This window comes from Salvelinus namaycush, chromosome 5, assembly GCF_016432855.1.
Source record: "Salvelinus namaycush isolate Seneca chromosome 5, SaNama_1.0, whole genome shotgun sequence".
Taxonomy (NCBI): Eukaryota; Metazoa; Chordata; class Actinopteri; order Salmoniformes; family Salmonidae; genus Salvelinus; species Salvelinus namaycush.
Genome location: NC_052311.1, coordinates 28,744,949 through 28,763,060, shown reverse-complemented (window position 1 = coordinate 28,763,060; position 18,112 = coordinate 28,744,949). Strand labels below are relative to the sequence as shown.

General features: G+C 40.9%; 1 protein-coding gene across 4 annotated transcripts in view; it reads right to left on the bottom strand.

Annotated features, from left to right (window-relative positions):
- The window catches only part of LOC120048158 (nuclear factor NF-kappa-B p105 subunit-like), a 32,603-nt gene extending 16,121 nt beyond the window's left edge, over positions 1 to 16,482 (bottom strand). For 2 of the 4 annotated variants that reach the window (XM_038993903.1, XM_038993906.1), the window contains exons 1-5: positions 16,242 to 16,482; positions 15,673 to 15,713; positions 9,415 to 9,487; positions 4,378 to 4,418; positions 4,138 to 4,236 (exon numbers count right to left, since the gene is read on the bottom strand). In XM_038993903.1, coding sequence (XP_038849831.1) covers positions 4,138 to 4,236; positions 4,378 to 4,418; positions 9,415 to 9,487; positions 15,673 to 15,708 — 249 coding nt within the window. In that variant the 5' untranslated portion in view covers positions 15,709 to 15,713; positions 16,242 to 16,482. Of the gene's footprint in view, positions 1 to 4,137; positions 4,237 to 4,377; positions 4,419 to 9,414; positions 9,488 to 15,672; positions 15,732 to 16,241 lie in introns of all 4 variants that reach the window. The other 2 variants (XM_038993904.1, XM_038993905.1) reach the window with 2 other exon arrangements.
- Between the last annotated feature and the right edge of the window lie 1,630 nt (positions 16,483 to 18,112).

The following is an 18,112-nucleotide window of genomic DNA, read 5'->3' as shown; positions in this document are numbered from 1 at the left end:
ATAATAGTGAAGACATCAAAACTATGAAATAACACATATGGAATCATGTAGTAATTCATAAAAGTGTTAAACAAATCTAAATATTTAGAAACTAAAGCACTTTATATACAGTGGCTTGCGAAAGTATTCACCCCCTTGGCATTTTTCCTACTTTGTTGCCTTACAACCTGGAATTAAAATAGATTTTGGGGGGGTTTGTATCATTTAATTTACACAACATGCCTACCACTTTGAAGATGCAAAATATTTTTTATTGTGAAACAAACAAGAAATAAGACAAAAAAATGGAGAACTTGAGCGTGCATAACTATTCACCCTCCCAAAGTCAATACTTTGTAGAGCCACCTTTTGCAGCAATTACAGCTGCAAGTCTCTTGGGGTATGTCTCTATAAACTTGGCACATCTAGCCACTGGGATTTTTGCCCATTCTTCAAGGCAAAACTGCTCCAGCTCCTTCAAGTTGAATGGGTTCTGCTTGTTCTGATTAAAGAAGCAATAAAACTGGCCTTCTTTAGACTAGTTGAGTATCTGGAGCATCAGCAATTGTGGGTTCGATTACAAGCTCAAAATAGCTAGAAACAAAGAACTTTCTTCTGAAACTCGTCAATCTATTCTTGTTCTGAGAAATTACAGCTATTCCATGCGAGAAATTGCCAAGAAACTGAAGATCTCGTACAATGCTGTGTACTACTGCCTTCACAGAACAGCTCAAACCAGAATAGAAAGAGGAGTGGGAGGCCCCGGTGCACAACTGAGCAAAAGGACAAGTACATTAGAGTGTCTAGTTTAAGAAACAAACACCTCACAAGTCCTCAACTGGCAGCTTCATTAAATAGCACCTGCAAAACACCAGTCTCAACGTCAACAGTGAAGAGGCGACTCCGGGATGCTGGCCTACTAGGCAGAGTTGCAAAGAAAAAGCCATATCTCAGACTGGCCAATAAAAATAAAAGATTAAGATGGGCAAATGAACACAGACACTGGACAGAGGAACTCTGCCTAGAAGGCCAGCATCCCGGAGTTGCCTCTTCACTCTTGACGTTGAGACTGGTGTTTTGCGGGTACGATTTCATTTCAGTTTAATCCACCTGAAAAGACAGAACAAATAATACAACAAATAGTGGTTGAACTCAAATATACCAATTGATTTTTAAAAACAATGTATTTTCCTATATAATTTATAATAAATTTGAAAAAGTATCATAAACAGGACTGGTGGAGTTGTCACACATGCAGCTAACACAGACATATGGAAATGTCTGCTCTACCCAAAATTACAACCAACTTATTGCATCATTACCACAAAAATGGAAGAGGCAAGTAGAAGGGGGAAAAAGTAAGGAACTTGTCTGTCGACCCTGCATTAAACAACATAAATGGTTAAAGAAAAGTGTGATAAATAAAAACATATACCAATTTCATTTAAGGACCAAAAGATTGACAGCTGTGCCATATAAATTGCAAAATAGTTGGGAAGAGATTTTTGATGTACTGGTTCCATGGCACATGGTTAATGAATTGACACGCAAAACATCCCCGGATTCAAAACTTTTCAATTTAAATTATTATACAAAATTCTTGCAACCAATAGAATGTTATATATATGTGGGATACAATCTTCCCAGCTCTGCAGATTTTGCTGTGAGGAGGCAGAGTCATTAGATCATTTATTTTGGTACTGTCTATATGTAGCTCATTTTTTGGTCACAGGTCCAGGAATGGCTGAAGAATTGCAACATTTACCTAGAACTAACGCTGCAGATAGCAACACTGGGTGATTTGAAAAGCCATAGTCAATCGATCAATAATATAATCATTATTGTAGCAAAAAAATATATATCTTTAATTTACTATCTGTAGAAGCTATGAGAATAGAACGGTTCAGTACTGTTGTGAAGCATCACAGCACAGTTGAAAAATATATGGCAAATAGAAATCCAAAATGGATGGTGTCAAGAGATAGATGGGAGGGGTTGAATGGAGCTGAAGGGTGGGACTAATAACAAGATGTAAAACGTAAAACATACGGGGTCTGTAAAATGAATATAGGTTCAGAAATATTGTGAAATAGCACAGTTACAAATAGAAATCAAACTGGATGGACATCAGAAATAGAGGAAGGACTAAAAACAAACAAAATATAACTATTGTAAAATAAGTATAAAACTGAAGGTAGAAGCCTAAATGTCTTTTTTTATTAGTTTACTCCAATTGGGGGAAGGGTGGTAGGGTTTGCGGGGAATAATAAAGGTATATTCAAAAAAAAAAAAAAAAGTACTACAAAAACAATCATGTGAACAGAACTTAGAGCTTACTGAAAAATTAAGAGAGCATTCCTCTTTCCCCTGACCATTGAATGACTATCCATTCTCATGTCTTGCTCCAATAAAAGATCACTTAAAACCTTTTAGCAAAAAACCCTCAGGTGTAAATGTATTGAAACAAAAGCACGCTCAGAAGATGAAAGGTTGGAGTAAGTGACTCATCACCAACAGACAATACCTACTCTTACTGCTTGAGGGAAATATTTGGAGGCACAACAAGAGGGGATTTCCCAGAGTACAGTCTGAACATAGTTCAAATTGCCTAAAGATACATTGTATTTGTGCTGTGTGTGTTTTTGTGAGGGGCAAAATGGTGTTATTTGTATGAACAGATTTCTGTCAGGATGGACATTTAAATGTTAGCTTGAAATACAGGCGGATCAAAAAGTTTTCATTCACACATGAAAATAATTATTACACCTCAAACACGTGAACACAAAATTCCTAGGAATCTCATGGGGAATTCCTACTTCCGCTTGTTTAGTTGAAAGATCAAAAGAAGAAAGGAGAAAAGGACGGACAGCAGGCCTCAAGGAGGGAAAGAAAAAAAGAAAGTAAAGGAGGGGAGGGAAAGAACAAAGGAAGGAAGGATGGATGGAAAGACAGAATGAAGGACAGAAGGTGTGACTGAAGAAAGGAAGGAAAAAAAGAACATCAGGAAGGACATGTTGGTGGGACCATAGAGATACATAAAGGACTCATCTTTGTATCTATGCCATTATACCATCTGTGACAGCATGGGCAGAGTAGTCAATTTTCTTCTTCACGATTGGCTGATCCCTCATGATGACCCATTCGTACATGACTCCCACCCAGGTCCCACCCAGTTGACTACATTAAAATGGTGGAAGCCCTCAATTAGAGGTCTTCACGGATCCACCTGTACCCGAACAATAACTCAAAATAATGTCACAGGTCTGGGTCGGATCTGATATGTCTTGGGTATGTATAATTTTAAATGACTTGTCCGGAAGGGCCCGTACAGATCCAAACACGACTGCTGCAGTAGAGAGAGAGACATTTGATCCTTTATGCTGCTGCTCTTGCTTTTCACGAGAGTGGAAAGTGTGGCTTGTTGTTTGACAATCTTAAGTCAACAAAGCGGCAATAGGCTACAGTCATAGAGCCTCGCACTGTGGCAAAAGTTAGGAGATATCTAATCAAGGGAAGATGGAATTAAAATGACAATTAAAAGTTAAAGGAGGCGGATAGGCTACAACGACCAAGAGCCAACGTGTAGGCTGCTACTTAATTTTCTGAATGGAGTTGTTATTATTAACTGTAGGATGAGAAAGCGCATGCAGCCTCAATTAGCCTAGCTAGCTAGCTAACATTAGCTAGCTTAACTAGCTTCTCCCGGTTTGATGCAGTCAAGACTGGTACTACGTAATCATATTGAATGATAAATAACCTAGCTATGTAGCTATTAGTCTACTATAGCGCGCGTCAGCTTGGTTGGTTGCTGTCTCTTCCTACTCAACTTGTCACTCGCTCACACTCGCGCTTTATCAGCGCCGGTTAATAAGGCAGCTTAAATTACTTTTCTGCTTCTTCCCTCACTCGGATCGGGTCTGCAGCCGACCAGGTCTATACAGATGGGATCTAGCTGTCTTCGGGATCGTTCGAAACGGGTCTCTATATTTAAAAAATGATTTATGCATATTGGGTCTAAGTGGGAAAGTCCCTAGTCCATTTCGAAATGGGTCCAACATTCTGGACCCGAGAAGACCTCTACCCTCAATGGCGCTGCCCATGCTAATACAGCCTTTTGATCACTAGAGGCCTCTATCATTCTCTATGGGTGGGACTTACCTTGACCTGGGGATATGACTTCCTGTTCTTCTCGCTGGAGGCCCCTGGGAGCCCACCGTGAGAGGGCCCCTCACAGCCATAACGGAACCTGAAGCCCCGCTGGAACAGACATCAATAGTAGTCAAATAAACCTTTTGTAATATCACTTTGAAATTTGTTAACATTTTCATTTTGAGTGTACCTTGTTTACATAGCCTATGCTGTAACTGAGAGAAGGAGCACACTGAAGACAAGGGTTACCTGTTTAGGCTGTTCAATGATTTGGAGGTAGGGTCCATCTGCTGTAATTAAGAACAAATAAACAATGGTTTACGTTAGTTTTACAGCAGGACTGGCTGACCCTCCTCCTACTGTATTGGCTGTGAAGGCTTTTGCTCCAGCTCTGCTCGAACACACCTGATTCTACTAACTAATAAGCGGCCAATGAGGACATTGATTAGCGAAAGCAGGTGTTAGAGCAAGGCTGGAACAAAACCCTGAACAACCAGTAGCTCTCTAGGGCCATCCCTCCTCTTAACAAACATCTTTAATTGAGCTCAGGTGCTGTAGTAGAGGACGTATTTTGAATCAGATAAACAAAACTAACAAAGTTATGACCATATCAACAAAACAATGGTTTTGAGTCTTTTACTAAATATGACAAAACCCCTTGTGATAGTTGTCTCATCTTGCTCCTCAAACAATTGTTTGCTGAGCCAGCCTCTTCCTCTTCCTGCCTAATGCAGAGCCCGCTGCCTAAGCCACATCCTCCCACCGATGTAACTTCAATCAAGCACCATATCAGCCAAATTATACTCGGCTTCAGCTCTCTATAGAACAGACAACCTTCATCCGGACATTGAAATTCGACAATTTCCTTCAGCTCTAAAAATGGAGCAGAGCCCTCACAGGATGGCTGTATCCATACTTGTAAGATTAATGAAGTAATGAGCATCAATATAAGAGATTTTGGGGTATGTCCATTCATCTAGACTGCTCTTGAATATGCCATTTGTTGGTAAAGAGATGGGTATCCCCCATTATTCCCATTCCCACAACCATTACTCTTGCCTAAACAACCACTAGTCTCGCTTAAACCTTGGTTTTAAAACAGCCCACTTGAGAACAATGGAGAAGTGAAAGTTACAGAAGGAGAAGTAGGCTTATGTCTACATTGTAACTCTGCAATAATATCATGACATAAAACTGAGTTTAAAAAAACGACCTTTTCATGAAAAGAAGAGAGGTGGCGAGGAAGAGCTTACTCTTGACAATAAAAGTAAGCGCTCCAGTTTTAGGCTACCACTGGCATTCACGAAATTACATCTTTGGAGAGACCCATTTAATCTCTATTTTGGAAAAAATACCTACAGTGCATTTGGAAACTATTCAGACCCGTTCACTTTTTCCACATTTTGTTACGTTACAGCCTTATTCTAAAATGTATTGAATAGTCCCCTCCATCAATCTACACACAATACCCCATGATGAAAAAGCAAAAACAGGTTTTTAGAAATGTTTGCCAATGTATAAAAAATTAAAATAAAACTGAAATATCATATTTACATAAGTATTCAGACCCTTTGTTATGAGACTCAAAATTGAGCTCAGGTGCATCCTGTTTCATTGATCATCCTTGAGATGTTTCTACAACTTGATTGGAGTCCACCTGTGGTAAATTCAATTGATTGGACATGATTTGGAAAGGCACACACCTGTCTATATAAGGTCCCACAGTTGACAGAACATGTCAGAGCAAAAACCAAGCCATGAGGTCAAAGAAATTGTCCGTAGAGCTCCGAGACAGGATTGTGGGTACCAAAACATTTCTGCAGCATTGAAGGTCCCCAGGAACACAGTGGCCTCCATAATTCTTAAATGGCAGAAGTTTGGAACCACCAAGACACTTTCTAGAGCTGGCCGCCTGGCCAAACTGAGCAATCGTGAGAGAAGGGTCTTGGTCAGGGAGGTGACCAAGAACCCGATGAGCACTCTGACAGAGCTCTAAAGTTCCTCTGTGGAGATGGGAGAACCTTCTAGAAGGACAACCATCTCTGCAGCACTCCAATAATCAGGCCTTTATGGTAGAGTGGTCAGATGGAAGCCTGCTGTGGGGATGTTTTTCAGCGGCAGGGACTGAAAGACTAGTCAAGATCGAGGGAAAGATGAACGGAGCAAAGTACAGAGAGAGCCTTGATGAAAACCTGCTCCAGAGAGCGAAGGTTCACCTTCCAACAGGACAACGACACTAAGCACACAGCCAAGACAACGCAGGAGTGCCTTCAGGACAAGTCTCTGAAGTTCCTTGAGTGACTTGAACACGATCAAACCTGTTTTTGCTTCGTCATTATGGGGTATTGTGTGTAGATTGACAATACTTTTTATTTATTATTCATTTTAGAATAAGGCTATAACATAACAAAATGTGGGAAAAGTATAAGGGGTCTGAATACTTTACGAATGCACAATATACACTAGAGGTCGACCGATTATGACTTTTCAACGCCGATACCGATTATTGGAGGGCCAAAAAAAGCCGATGCCAATTAAATCGGAAGTCGGAAGTTTACATAGATTTAGGTTGGAGTCATTAAAACTCGTTTTTCAACCACTCCACAAATTTCTTGTTAACAAACTATAGTTTTGGCTAGTCGGTTATGACATCTACTTTGTGCATGACACAAGTAATTTTTCTAACAATTGTTTACAGACAGATTATTTCACTTATAACTCACTGCATCACAATTCCAGTTGGTTAGAAGTTTACATACACTAAGTTGACTGTGCCTTTTAAACAGCTTGGAAAATTCCAGAAAATGATGTCATGGCTTTAGAAGCTTCTGATAGGCTAATTGACATAATTTGAGTCAATTGGAGGTGTACCTGTGGATGTATGTCAAGGCCTATCTTCAAACCCAGGGCCTCTTTTCTTGACATCATGGGAAAATCTAAAGAAATCAGCCAAGACCTCAGAAAGAAAATTGAAGACCTCCACAAGTCTGGTTCATCCTTGGGAGAAATTTCCAAAAGCCTGAAGGTACCACGTTCATCTGTCAAACAATTGTACACAAGTATAAACACCATGGGACCACGCAACCGTCATACCTCTCAGGAAGGAGACGAGGTCTGTCTCCTAGAGTCTCCGTACTTTGGTGCGAAAAGTGCAAATCAATCACAGAACAACAGCAAAGGACCTTGTGAAGATGCTGGGGGAAACAGGTACAAAAGTATCTATATCCACAGTAAAACAAGTCCTATATCGACATAACCTGAAAGGCCGCTCAGCAAGGAAGAAGCCACTGCTCCAAAACCACCATAAAAAAGACAAGACTACGGTTTGCAACTGCACACGGGGACAAAGATCATACTTTTTGGAGAAATGTCCTCTGGTCTGATTAACTTCTTTGATATAGGGGGCAGCATTTTCACTTTTGGATGAATTGCATGCCCATAGTGAACTGCCACCTACTCTGTCCCAGATGCTAATATATGCATATTATTATTACTATTGGATAGAAAACACTCTGAAGTTTCTAAAACTGTTTGAATGATGTCTGTGAGTATAACAGAACTCATATGGCAGGCAAAAACCTGAGAAAAAATCCAAACAGGAAGTGAGAATTCTGAGGCTGGTCGATGTTAAACTCATCGCCTATTCAATTCCCTGTAATATATGGATCTGTTTGCATTTCCTACGCCTTCCACTAGATGTCAACAGTCGGTAGAACATTGAATGAAGTTTATACTGTGTTGTGGGGCTGGATGAGAGGGGAATGAGTCAGTGGTCTGGCAGATTGCCAGTTCCTGGTCACGCGCTTTCCTCATGATATCGCCTTGCGTTCCATAACTTCTACAGACATGAAGGAATGCTCCGGTTGGAACGTTATTGGATATATATGATAACAACATCCTGAAGATTGATTCTCTACTTACTTTGACCAGTTTATTCGACTTGTAATATAAAACTATAAAGTTTTTGTCCGACGTTTGCCTGCATCTGCGCGAGCGTTTGGACACGTGTACTACACATGCTAGCAAAAGTAGCTACTTGGACATAAGTAATGGACATTATCGAACAAAATAACGATTTATTGTGGAACTAGGATTCCTTGGAGTGCATTCTGATAAAGATGATCAAAGGTAAGGGAATATTTATGATGTAATTTCGTATTTCTGTTGACTCCAATATAGCGGAGAAATGTTGTTAAATCTGAGCGCCGTCTCAGATTTTTGCATGGTGTGCTTTTTACGTATTTTTTTTTTATTTTATTTTATTTATTTTTTAAATCTGACAGCGGTGGCATTTCTGAACATGGCGCCAATGTAAACCGAGATTTGTGGATATAAATATGCACATTATCGAACAAAACATAAATGTATTGTGTAACATGATGTCCTATGAGTGTCATCTGATGAAGATCAAAGGTTAGTGATTAATTTTATCTCTATTTCTGCTTTTTGTGACTACTATCTTTTGCTGGGAAAATGCCTGTGTTTTTCTGTGGCTATGTACTGAGCTAACATAATTATTTGGTGTGCTTTCCCCGTAAATCCTTTTTGAAATCAGACACGTTGGCTGGATTCACAACATGTGTAGCTTTAATTTGGTGTCTTTCATGTGTGATTTCATGAAAGATAGATTTTTATAGTAATATATTTGAATTTGGCACGCTACATTTTTTCTGGCTTTTGGCCAAGTGGGATGCTACCGTCCCACATATCCCAGAGAGGTTTAACAAAAATAGAACTGTTTGGCCATAATGACAATCATTATGTTTGGAGGAAAAAGGTGGAGGCTTGCAAGTCGAAGAACACCATGAACCGTGAAGCACGGGGGTGGCTGCATCATGTTGTGGGGGTGCGTTGCTGCAGGAGGGACTGGTGCACTTCACGAAATAGATGGCTTCAATAGGAAGGAAAACTATGTGGATATATTGAAGCAACATCTCAAGACATCGGTCAGGAAGTTAAAGCTTGGTCGCAAATGGGTCTTCCAGATGGACAATGACCCCAAGCATACTTCCAAAGTTGTCGCAAAATGGCTTAAGGACAACAAAGTCAAAATATTGGAGTGGCCATAACAAAGCCCTGACCTCAATCCTATAGAAAATGTGTGGGCAGTACTGAAAAAGTGTGTGAGAGCAAGGAGTCCTACAAACCTGACTTCCAACTTATTGTGGGAAGCTTGTGGTAGACTACCTGAAACATTTGACCCAAGTTATAAAGTGGTTTATTCAAAAGGGGTTTATAGGTCAGATAAAAAAGATTATGCTCTGCCATGAAGTCATGACTTCTTACCTGTCCGGAGTGAGTTGGTGAGTGACATGGGAGGGAAATTCAGAGGATCCCATATTGGCTCTATGTCATAGTACTACAAGAAAAGAAAACAAGAGAGGACACGGTTATTTAAATCTAATTTCACTGACAAATGTAGGGGTACGACTATGAAAGAGACACAGGCAAACCTGTCAGCTCAAGATTCAGAAAGAATTCACACTCCTCAACTTTTTGAAAATGTTGCTGTGTTACAACCTGAATTTAAAATGTATTAAATTTAGATTGTGTCACTGATCTACACACAATACCCCATAACGTCAAAGTGAAATTATGTTTTTAGAAATGTTTACAAATTAATAAAAAATTAAATGCTGAAATGTCTTGAGTCAATAAGTATTCAACCCTTTTGTTATGGCATGCCTAAATAAGTTCAGGAATAAAAATGTGCTTAACAAGTCACATAATAAGTTGCATGGGCTCACTGTGTGCAATAATTATGTTTAATATGATTTTTAAAATGACTACCCCATCTCTGTACCCCACACATACAATTCTCTGTAAGGTCCCCAAGTTAGGTCTCTCTTTATGTAGTGTTGTCTCTCTTGTCGTGATGTGTGTTTTGTCCAATATATATATATATATTTTAAAAAATGTATAGCCCGTGTCCCCACAGGAGGCCTTTTGGTAGGCCGTCATTGTAAATACAAATTTGTTCTTAACTGACTTGCCTAGTAAAATAAAGGTAAATTAAAACATGTATACATGAGCAGTGAATTTCAAGTACATATTCAACCACAAAGAGTAACTGAACACTGGTCACATTAATAATGTTTAACTCACTTCATATGTATATACTGTGTACACACCTTTTCTAATCATATACTGTGCAGAATGTCTATAAACATCATATAAACTCAGCAAAAAAAGAAACGTCCTCTCACTGTCAACTGCGTTTATTTTCAGCAAACTTAACATGTGTAAATATTTGTATGAACATAACAAGATTCAACAACTGAAACAAACTGAACAAGTTCCACAGACATGTGACTAACAGAAATGGAATAATGTGACCCTGAACAAAGGGGGGGTCGAAATCAAAAGTAACAGTCAGTATCTGGTGTGGCCACCAGCTGCATTAAGTACTACAGTGCAGCTCATCCTCATGGACTGCACCAGATTCGCCAGTTCTTGCTGTGAGATGTTACCCCACTCTTCCACCAAGGCACCTGCAAGTTCCCGGACATTTCTGGGGGGAATGGCCCTAGCCCTCACCCTCTGATCCAACAGGTCCCAGACGTGCTCAATGGGATTGAGATCCGGGCTCTTCGCTGGCCATGGTAGAACACTGACATTCCTGTCTTGCAGGAAATCACACACAGAACGAGCAGTATGGCTGGTGTCATTGGCATGCTGGAGGATCATGTCAGGATGAGCCTGCAGGAAGGGTACCACATGAGGGAGGAGGATGAGTTCCCTGTAACAAACACCGTGGAGATTGCCTGCAATGACAACAAGCTCAGTCCGATGATGCTGACACACTGCCCCAGACCATGACGACACCTCCACCTCCAAATCGATCCCGCTCCAGAGTACAGGCCTCGGTGTAACACTCATTCCTTCAATGATAAACGCGACTCCGACAATCACCCCTGGTGAGACAAAACTGTGACTCGTCAGTGAAGAGCACTTTTTGCCAGTCCTGTCTGGTCCAGTGACGGTGGGTTTGTGCCCATAGGCGACAATGTTGCCGGTGATGTCTGGTGAGGACCTGCCTTACAGCAGGACTACAAGCCCCCAGTTCAGCCTCTCTCAGACTATTGCGGACAGTCTGAGCACTGATGGAGGGATTGTGCGTTCCTGGTGTAACTCAGGCAGTTGTTGTTGCCATCCTTTACCTGTCTCGCAGGTGTGATGTTCGGATGCACCGATCCTGTGCACGTGTTGTTACACGTGGTCTGCCACTGCGAGGATGATCAGCTGTCCATCCTGTCTCCCTGTAGCGCTGTCTTAGGCGTCTCACAGTACGGACATTGCAATTTATTGCCCTGGCCACATCTGCAGTCCTCATGCCTCCTTGCAGCATGCCTAAGGCACGTTCATGCAGATAAGCAGGGACCCTCGGCATCTTTCTTTTGGTGTTTTTCAGAGTCCGTAGAAAGGCCTCTTTAGTGTCCTAAGTTTTCATAACTGTGACCTTAATTGCCTACCGTCTGTAAGCTGTTAGTGTCTTAACGACCGTTCCACAGATGCATGTTCATTAATTATTTATGGTTCACTGAACAAGCATGGGAAACAGTGTTTAAACCCTTTACAATGAAGATCTGTGAAGTTATTTGGATTTTTACTAATTATATTTGAAAGACAGGGTCCTGAAAAAGAGACGTTTCTTTGTTTGCTGAGTTCACATATTGTTACAGGCTTTGGTTTTTCCATTTATGTTTTGAGTTTGGACTTTAGCGAGTATAGCTCATTAGCACATAAGGCGCACCGATTGGAGTCAACTCATTAGTCAGTATGTGTTACACCTGTGGTGGTTGCAATCTCATTAGTGGGAAGGTGTTTCACCTGTGCTGGCCCAGTGCTCTTGAGAGATGTGGAGGGTTAAACACATTTAGTTGGCTCTCCCTATTTTGATTGCTAGATAAACAATCCTTTATCTGATTTCCCTGATTTTGTTTAGCGCCACCTTTTCGGTTTGCTTACTGTCTAAGTGTGGTGTGGGTTTTAAATTTTGTTTACCTCTTGTTGGGCAAATTTAGTGGGTGTCTTTTAGGTTCCAGTTGTTGTTGCTAGTCAACTTTCAGTGGGACACCCCCATGAGTGTCTCTCAGAACCCCTCTTAAAACCCCACCGGTTTTGTTGTCGGTCTGTTAGTTCCCCCTTCTGTTTGAGCGACATTATTGGTTTTCATGCTGGGGAACGTAACACTATATATTTATATGTAATGACTGCACTGTCAGAGCTAGAAACATAAGCATTTCACAGCAACTACGGTAACATCTGCAAATTATGTGTACATGACCAAAAACATTTGATTGAGGTTTTCCTATTGTTTGCAAAGAAGGGCACCACCTATTGGTAGATGGGTAAAAAAAAAGCAGACATTGAATATTCGTTTGAGAATGGTGCCGTTATTAACTTTACACTTTGGATGGTGTATCAATACACCGAGTCACTACAAAGATAAAGGTGCCCTTCCTAAATCAGTTGCCAGAGAGGAAGGAAACTGTTCAGAGATTTCAGCAGGCCAATGGTGACTTTAAAACCGTTACAGAGTTTAATGGCTGTGATAGGAGATAACTGAAGATGGAACAACATTGTAATTTATGTTAGTATTAAGGGTAAAAACAGAGTGAAAAGAAGGAAGCCTCTACAGAATACAAATATTCCAAAACATGCATCCTGTTTGCAACAAGGCTCTAAACTTTAGTAATACTACAAAAAAAGTGACAAAGCAATTAACTTTTTGTCCTGAATCCAAAGCGTTATGTTTGGGGCAAATCCAACAACACATCACTGAGTAACTCTTCATGTTTTCAAGAATGGTGGTGGCTGAATCATGTTATGGGTACGCTTGTCATCAGCAAGGACTAGGGAGTTTAGGATAAAAAATAAACGGAATGGAGCTAAGCACATGCAAAATCCTAGACGAAAACCTGGTTAAGTCTGCTTTCCAACAGAGACAAATTCACCTTTCAGCAGGACAATAACCTAAAACAAGGCCAAATATACAATGGAGTTGTTTAACAAGACAACATTGAATGTTCCTGAGTGACCTAGTTACAGTTGTGACTTAAAATCGGTTTGGAAAACTATTGCAAGACTTGAAAAAGGCTGTCTAACAATGACCAACAATTTGACAGAGCTTGACATTTTTTTAAAGAATAATGAGCAAATATTGTACAATCCAGGTTTGCAAAGATTTTAGAGACCCAGAAAGACTCACTGCTGTATTAGTTGACAAAGGTGATTCTAACATGTATTGACTCAGGGGGTTGAATACAGTGCATTTGGAAAGTATTCAGACCCCTGCCCTATTTCCACATGTTGTTACGTTATAGCCTTATTCTAAAATGGATAAAATAAAAGCCTACACGCAACACCCCAACATGACAAATCGAAAAAAAGGTTTGTCGAAATTTTGCAAATTTATAAAAAATAAAAAACAGAAATACTTATTTGCATAAGTATTCAGACCCTTTGCTATGTCTCGAAATTGAGCTCAGGTGCATCCTGTTTCCATTGATCATCCTTGAGATGTTTCTATAACTGGTGGTAAATTCAATTGATTGGACATGATTTGGAAAGGCACACACCTGTCTATGTAAGGTCCCACAGTTGACAGTACATGTCAGAGCAAAAACCAAGCCACGAGGTCGAAGGAATTGTCCGTAGAGCTCAGAGACAGGATTGTGTCAAGGCACAGATCTGGGGAAGGGTACCAAAACATTTCTGCAGCATTGAAGGTCCCCAAGAACACAGTGGGCTCCATCATTCTTAAATGGAAGAAGTTTGGAACCGCCAAGGCTCTTGCTAGACCTGGCCGCCCGGCCAAACTGAGTAATCGGGAGAGGTGACCAAGGACCCGATAGTCACTCTGACAGAGCTCCAGAGATGGTTGTTCTTCTGGAAGTTTCTCCCATCTCTGCAGCACTCCACCAACCAGGCCTTTATGGAAAACTGGCCAGATGGAAGCGACTCCTCAGTGAAAGGCACATGACAGCCCGCGTGGAGTTTGCCAAACGGGACCTAAAGGACTTTCAGACCATGAGAAACAAGATTCTCTGGTCTGATGAAACCAAGACTGAACTCTTTGGCCTGAATGCCAAGCATCATGTCTGGAGGAAACCTGGCATCATCCCTACGGTGAAGCATGCTGGTAAGAGCATCATGCTGTGGGGATGTTTTTCAGCAGCAGGGACTGGGAAAAATTTACGAAGCAAAGTACAGAGAGATCTTTGCTAAAATCCTGCTCCAGAGCGCCCAGGACCTCTGACTGGGGGCGAACGTTCACTTTCCAAAAGGACAACAAACCTAAGCACACAGCCAAGACAACGCAGGTGTGGCTTCGGGACAAGGCTTCGGGACAAGTTCGGGACAATGTCCTTGAGTGGCCCAGCCAGAGCCCGGACTTGAACCTGATCGACCATCTCCGGAGAGACCTGAAACTCCAAATACAGGTGTGTCAAGCTTGTAGCGTCATACCCAAGACTTGAGGCTATAATCGCTGCCAAAGTTTCTTCAACAAAGTACTGAGTAAAGGGTCTGAATACTTATGTAAATGTGATCATTTTTTATTTGTATACATTTGCACACTTTTCTAAAAAAACAGTTTTTGCTTTGTCATTATGGGTTTTTGTGTCGATTGATGAGAGGGAAAAAAACAATTTAATCAATTTTAGAATAAGGCTGTATATAATCAAGATACACTCAGTGCCCGTTTATTATGTACACCACCCCGTTCAAGAAAAAGCGGCTCCATTTGGCACGCAATCACCAACACTGGACAATTGAGGAGTGGAAAATCGCCTGGTCCGACAAATCCCGACTTCTGTTGCGTCATGCTGATGGCGGTGTCAGGATTTGGCGTAAGCAGCCGCTTCTTCTTGTTTTTAGCTGACAGGAGTGAAACCCGGTGTGGTTGTCTGCTGCAATAGCCCATCCGTGACAAGGACCGACGAGTTGTGCGTTCTGAGATGCTGTTCTGCACACCACTGTTGTACTGCACTGTTATTTGCCTGTTTGTGGTGGCCCCATCCTGCATGGTGTAAAAGATACATGCTGGTGGTGGTGGTGTAATGGTTTGGGGAATGTTTTCCTGGCACACGTTTAGTCTCTTGATACCAATTGAGCAAAGTCTGAATGCCACACGTTGTAGAATCCATGCCCCAGGGAATTAAGACTGTTCTGGAGGCAAAGGGTGACCAACCCAAGGCTAGATGGGTGTATTGTATTATTTTCCATTAATAAAAAATAAAAATGTATTCCACTTTGACATTAGAGTATTTTGTGAGGATAGTTGACATTTTTTTTTTTATTAAAGCAATTTTAATCCCACTTGGTAACAACAACATTTTGTAAAAAGTCTGAAGGCACTGTACATCTTTCGCTACAATGTTAACCTATACTTTTATAATTATATTGTTCTGAAGAGTTTTTAAAAAATCTATAGATTTCTGCTTCAAACTCTGTGACAAACGATATAGCCTACAATGTATATATATAACAAATACAGAGATCCAGTGTAGACATAGCATGGACATGAAACACCTAGCCTACCTGTGGGTGAGGCAGGTAAGCCTCCTCTTCTGCCATGGCGTCTGAGAGAAGATAAATACCTTGAGAAAAGTCATGACTTATAAAATGTAATTGTAGTTTACTGTACATATGCTTTATTACATAGCTAAATGTTTTACCGGAATTAAAGATTTGAGTGATTTTCTGCATCTCATCCAATCTCAAATGTGCCCTGATTAGACACCTCTCGTGACATTTGGATTTTCTATTGGCATGCTGTGTATAAACCACTTATCTAACAAGCTAACCAGTTAGCTAACTAAAACACAAGTGTCAAGATATATTAGCGAAAACAGCACCCTCTCTTAAGTCAATTTTTCAAGACAACAAAACAAAGACAAAGCCAACCGTCCGTTTGCTCTGGTCTAACTAACGTTAGATAGCTAACTACTCAACTTCATTTTTTTTGTGGCTAGCATGCAAATAGCTAGCTAATTTGACAACGAGGAAGTGGACTTGGCTAGCTAGCAAAGTTATAACAATAAACTTAAATTGGTTACTTATTATAATTACTCATATCATTACATTTAAATATTGTAGCCAAAGCTTACCTAGGTCACATGCGATTCCTACATCCACATCAGATGAGTCGAGTTTTGCACATTATTGCGCCATGCTTAGGTGAACTGATTTGACCGAATCTGACAGTATCCTATCGTCAAACGTTCATATTATACAACACTTCTAGGTTAATAATTTTGCTTCAGTTAACGAGGATGAAATATAACAGTGCTAGCTAGCAACATCGACTTGTACAGTTGTTCAGAAACTTCACTTCCCCACTGGAAATTCCCAGTGACGTAGACTTGTGAAGGTCTTTGCAGCACCTGCCCCCAGGTGGCCAAAGCTGGGATATGTTTCCTCACAACTTCACAACTAGGCCTCCTAAGGCAACAAAAACCCAGGCAAAGATTATCAATTATATTGACAAGATAGCCGAATGGCCGCTCTAACAATGGAAATACATGTACTCAATGACTGAGGCGAGATCAGGTGCGACCATTCTAGCCAATGAGAGGGAACTACCCTCTCCCATGGCCGAGCCACATATAGAACAATGATATGGATATTTCACCGGATATGAAGCATCCGCTTTGTGTTTCCACTAACTATATGGTAGTGAGAAGAAGCCCATTGGCCGGCAGTGGGAGAAGATGGAAAGAGATGGATTTTAGCCGACATTCTGCAAATTTTCTCATTAATTAAACATTTGATCTTAATGCAGTTATGTTCGCAAAACTAACATCGGTTATGAACAGAGTGGACTAAGTTTGGTGGACTTTCCCCTTTACAATAGAAAAACAATTCATCTAAAAAATATATATCGTTGTTTAGACTGCAAAGGCGAATTTGAGTTACTGCACACGCGCACTTCACAGAGGAGGCGTTCCCTAACGGAAAATGTGCAGATGTCTGCTAGAACGCGCCAATTACTTCTCGTCAAGATCAGTATGTAGTAGTGGGTCATTCGCCAACGATCGGCTCTTTTTGGTGAACCGAATTGCATCGGTGGAAGAGCCGTTTATTTGGCGCCCGGATTTGTATACCTCTATTACTGCAGAACGTTTGTTTTCAGATAAGTTACACAATAAATTATCTAAAAAGGGCGAATCCTCACTGCAGAAACAATAAATGGTGGGGAGACCACGTCAAACTTGACCCCCAAAAAACATCTGGGTCAGATGGTTTAGACCTTTTTCTTCTTAAGGTTGCTGCCCATATCATCGCCAAGCCTACCTGACCATTTTAACATGTCTCTCCTCTCTGAGGAGGTTCCCATTGCTTGGTAGGCTGCCATGGTTAGTCCTTTATTTAAAGGGGGAGATCAAGCTGATCCTAACTGTTATAGGCCTATTTCTATTTTGCCCTGTTTATCAAAAGTGTTGGAAAAACTTGTCAATAATCAACTGACTGGCTTTCTTGATATTTATAGTATACTCTCTGGTATGCAAGCTGTTTTCCGCTCAGGTTATGGATGTGTCACTGCAACCTTAAAGGTCCTCAATGATGTCACCATTGCCCTTAATTCTAAGCAATGTTGTGCTGCTATTTTTATTGACTTAGCCAAAGCTTTTGATACGGTAGACCATTCCATTCTTGTGGGCCGGCTAAGGAGTATTGGCGTCTCTGAGGGGTCTTTGGCCTGGTTTGCTAACTACCTCTCTCAAGAGTGCAGTGTATAAAAGTCAGAACATCTGCTGTCTCAGCCACTGCCTGTCACCAAGGGTGTACCCCAAGGCTTGATCCTAGGCCCCACGCTCTTCTCAATTTACATCAACAACATAGTTCAGGCAGTAGGAACCTTTCTCATCCATGTATATGCAGATGATACAGTCCTATACTCAACTGGCCCCTCCCCGGACTTTGTGTTAAACGCTCTACAACAAAGCTTTCTTAGTGTCCAACAAGCTTTCTCTGCCCT